Raw genomic sequence first — 4,350 nt, 5'->3', positions numbered from 1 at the left:
ATGGAAAACTATAAAACTATGAGAATCTTTGCTTTTCAGATATTAAAAAAAAGCTGAAATTGTGCCTTTTTATACCCTTTAAACTGTTTATTTGGTGTATAACTGAAGGATTTTGGAGAGGACGTTTGAAGTGGAGGGACTGGAGCCTCAGTTTGAGGTGTAAATTCAGCCGTTAGACCTCCTCTCAGCCTGCAGAAAACACACAACAGAAACTGTTTCTCAGTTTGGTTTTTATTATTTTTTGGACATTTAGCAAAGTACTGCAGAAACATCCAAAGCAGTATAAGAGCTAAGGGTTACAACAAAACCAAAATAAATAAGGACGATAATAATAAATTAAATAAGAACATGATTGCATTCGTTTTGTCTTCGGGAGCGGCTCATTGATTGCTACAATGCCACATGAACACGCCGCCCTCACATAAGTTAAAGGAAATAAAAAATGATTTGGCTACATGATGAAAAAACACAGCGACAGATCACAGGTTCAAGCACACAGAGCAGTAATTTACACAAATAATTTAATAAATACATAAATAAATAGAAAAACAGATTAGATATACTGTATACTGGTAATACAGAACGCTTTGTAGAAAATAATAATAATCATATGCTCAGCCAGTGATAAATAAAAACAATCAGGTCAGTTTAAGGCAGTTTTACAGCAGGAGTCTCTAATCCAAAGGCATTACCGGCTACACTAGTTTTACTCTCTTTTGTTTTCAGGCGACAGCTACTGATCCACAGATCCACGAGCTATGTTAAAGCTAATCAGAGTGATGAGATAAGGTCTGTTCAGGCCTGTGAAGTCTGCTTTTTATCCGCTACAGGTCGTCCCCTCTCTTAGGTCTAGGAGCTAATAGCACTTGTGCAGAGATGCTAGAAAAATAAATCAACAGTCTAACGTTTTTTTTTTTAAAACAGATTTGAAGATAATTTTAAGTGTGGGGGTGGGGGAGGTGGTTATAGGCCAGGAGGGGTCAAACACACACCCAGAGCCTGCTGAAGTGTCCTCGAGCAAGGCACTGATTCCCTGCCAGCTGCATGTCAGTGGGTATGTGAGGGCATGCTTGACTTTCTGTATGTACTCTTAAGAGTTACACTGCAAAAACAACCATTCATTTCTCGGTCTCCACAGAAAATATTCATTATTTTATGATCATTTATGGATTAGATTTCTTGTGATGTTTTGGAAAATTGTTCTTCAGTGTGGTTTAGGCTACAGATGTCTCTGCGGTGTAACTCTGAAATCCTCCTAAAAAAAAAATGAGGGTGGACTCTGATTCTTGGTATCTGCAGGTCCACGGTTCGGGATCAGCAGGCGGGGCGAAGCGGCATCTGCAGCAGGATGACCTGCCGGTTCTCGGACGGGTGGCATTTGTTGATATGCCTGGTGAGTCCCGGGGAGCTGTAGAAGACGGCGGGGCAGTATTTGCACGGGTACACCTGTGAGGAGTGCAGCAGGCGTATGTGCCGCTCCTGGCTGCCTCTGCTGGTGAAGTTCTCCCCGCAGACGGGGCACAGGTGGCAGCAGGAGGAGCTCAGGTTGAGCGGCGCCGCGCTCTGCTCGCAGGCCGCTGGGTCCTCTTCCTCCACCGTTTTTGGGGAGCCGTGCTGTGACGCCAGGTGTTTCCTCAGGTAGGCTTGGCGCTTAAACCTTTTCCCGCACTGATTACAATCATACAGTCCGTCCTCGGAGCCGGAGTCGGACGGCTCGGGGCTGGGTGTGTCCCTGTCACTAGAATCCCGAGCTTCATCTGAGGCTGCCTTTCCGGACGCTGCCACTTTCTCGCTCTGCGCATTTTGCGCTCCGCTCTGCGGTTTCGGTTTGTGCCACCGCCGGTGTGAGGCAAGGTTGGCCGGGCAGCTGAACACTTTGTCACACTCGGGACACCTGTACTCAACCCGGACTATCCTGGAGCACTTGTGCTGTGCCAAAGCAAACGGGTCTGCGTACGCTTCCCGGCACAACTGGCACACAAACTCCCCCAGGGGGACATGGTCTCCTCCGGCCGACTGCGGTCTGGGAGGCTTCTGGTCCACCGGCGCCTCTTTAATCTTGAGCCCAAGAACCGGAGATGTAGTGACATCATCCTCAAAGTGCAGTTTCCGGATAGCTTTGGTTTTCTTGGACGGCGGTTTGCCTTTGCGCTCGGTGTCGTTGTTGGACCGCTTGGAGCCGGCGGCGGCGGCGGCAGGGAGAGTCCCGGTGGATGCAGAGCTGGTTTCGGTGCGGCTGCTGTTACTGGAGCCGATTTTCAGGTCCACCGGGGCGAAGAGGTGATCCAAAGCTGTGAGCGCTGCTGGTGTGGGGAAAGACTCCGCGGAAACCGGCGATCCGAGGTTGAAGCGCCCCTCGAAGTAGGAGCGGTCATGATCCTGACTGACGGGGCGGGTGGGGCTGTAGAGCGCCTGGTACACCGCCTCGGGGTTTCCAAACTGCACATGTTTAGCATCCGACTCCGGAGCCGTGGCCGCCGCCCCGCAGGTGGGCGTCGGCGTCTGTGCGCGCACCGGGATGGAAGCACGCTGAAGATTCAGATACGCTGAAGCGGAGGAGGAGGGCGGCAGCAGCGGCGGTGCATCAGCCGCTGTTTGCTCCGCTTCCTCGTCGTCGGAGCGGACCCGGTAGGACACCGGGTTGGTTTTCTTGTTCCTTTTCACCAAAAATCCTCTGGGCATGTTCGCGCCGGACGGAGAGCTGAAGGCACTTTGGACGCTGCTGCGGGGAGAAGAAAACCACTTTCAGCCGCTCGCGCATAAAATCATCTGATGCGTCTTTTTGTGTGTTTGTTTGGTTCCTCCTGTTATTGATCCCGTGTTCTCCTCCCGAGGTGCTTTCACCACAACATAGCTGCACTCTTTTTAAGGCGACATGATGACATTGTTCCCGTCCCCCCCTTCTTGCCTCATCCCCGACCAATCAGAAGGAGCCGAGGTCCCCTGTGGATTTGGGGAGTGGGTGTGGGAGGATGGAGAGGCTGATGGAAGGTTGGGGGTGGGGGTGGAGGGGATTTGCAGATTGCAAAGCAGATGTACCTGAGGGTTTTATTGTATTTCACCCACACACACACACTCTCTCTCTCTCTCCACACACACACACACACACACACACACACACACCGACACTCACTTTCCCTCCTCCTCCTCGTCTCGACCCGGGCACACGCCAGGAGCCTCCTGCTTTTACGGTCTGATGAGTTTGTATAGAAATCTACACGTGCCTCGGCTTTATGTGTCTCTTTTTTGGGGGGTGATGGGGGCTCTGATTTGGTCACAAAAGAGACATATCCGTCCACATAACGGCACAAAACAACAGTACAGAAAAGTCGAAGGTAGGAGTAGAAACTTTGAGCGGTTAAAATACACATAAGAGGGAAATTCAAGCACGCATTCTCAACGTGATTTGAAATAAATGTCAGCAAAAGCAGCTCTAAACCTTAAACATTTTCATTCAAAACCCCGGCTTCAGAATTTGAGTTTAAGGCACTAAAAGACTGAAACAAAGCTGCCCAAGAACTGATTTGCGGATCGGTTTTACGCACCGAAAAGCAAAGTCAAATTCGGACAAATATCTAAACATCAGAAATAAGAGAGACGGATGTTAAAGCACCCCGGCCCTGCAGCATGTGCGCTGGCGTGACAGTTAACTCTGGACATATGAATCCGTCATTTTACGCATACATAATTAATAGCGAGCGGAGGGTGTCCTGCTTTGCATCACAATGATTGCGCTTGTGCAAGCTGTAGACCCATCTTGATTGAAAAGGAAATTGCAGTTGAAAAAAAATGGGAGAAGAAGAAGAAGTCCCCCCCCCCCTCCCCAAAAAGGCAATCTGGACCCCAGATACTGTCGGCGCGTGCTGCGCGTAATCAGCGCGCTTTTTCTGTCTCCAAATGGGGCAAACCGAGATTATCTGACCGTTAAACAACATCAAACCCCGCAGGTCTGACCCGGTCAGTCGGACAGCAGTCTGTCCCGCACCGTGAGGGATGATGGGATGTCTGTGCAGAGCTCGCGGACCCGTTTGGAAAGGTGTAAAATTAGGGCGTAAAATGGACGCGTGAGAGGACAAGAAGTGTCCGATTATTTTTATTGATTGATTCCAATTTTGACTGTTGGTGTGTCCAAACTGAGAGCCGATCAATAAACACTCATGTACGGACGCGGGTCATTATGACGCTGTAACTACAAATAAAAAGAAAAACGTTCCTGCATTTCACCTATTATACAAAAAAACAAACAAAAAAAAATCATCATCCGACAGTCTTTTATAAATCTTTAAAGTCTCATTTACTTAACTAAAAATAACCGGTTCCCACGTGTTTCCCTTTAAATCTACAAGTTTC

The 4,350-nt window shown here is 49.0% G+C and overlaps 1 protein-coding gene across 1 annotated transcript; it reads right to left on the bottom strand.

Annotated features, from left to right (window-relative positions):
* Positions 1-257: 257 nt before the first annotated feature.
* insm1a (insulinoma-associated 1a) lies at positions 258-2,838 on the bottom strand. The gene has a single exon (XM_030721862.1). It carries the CDS (start codon positions 2,680-2,682, stop codon positions 1,315-1,317), a length of 1,368 nt encoding a protein of 455 aa, XP_030577722.1. The 5' UTR covers positions 2,683-2,838; the 3' UTR covers positions 258-1,314.
* Positions 2,839-4,350: the final 1,512 nt, after the last annotated feature.

Source organism: Archocentrus centrarchus, chromosome 24 (assembly GCF_007364275.1).
Source record: "Archocentrus centrarchus isolate MPI-CPG fArcCen1 chromosome 24, fArcCen1, whole genome shotgun sequence".
NCBI lineage: Eukaryota > Metazoa > Chordata > Actinopteri > Cichliformes > Cichlidae > Archocentrus > Archocentrus centrarchus.
The sequence above is the reverse complement of the archived record's forward strand: the minus strand, read 5'-3'. Positions and strand labels throughout refer to the sequence as shown.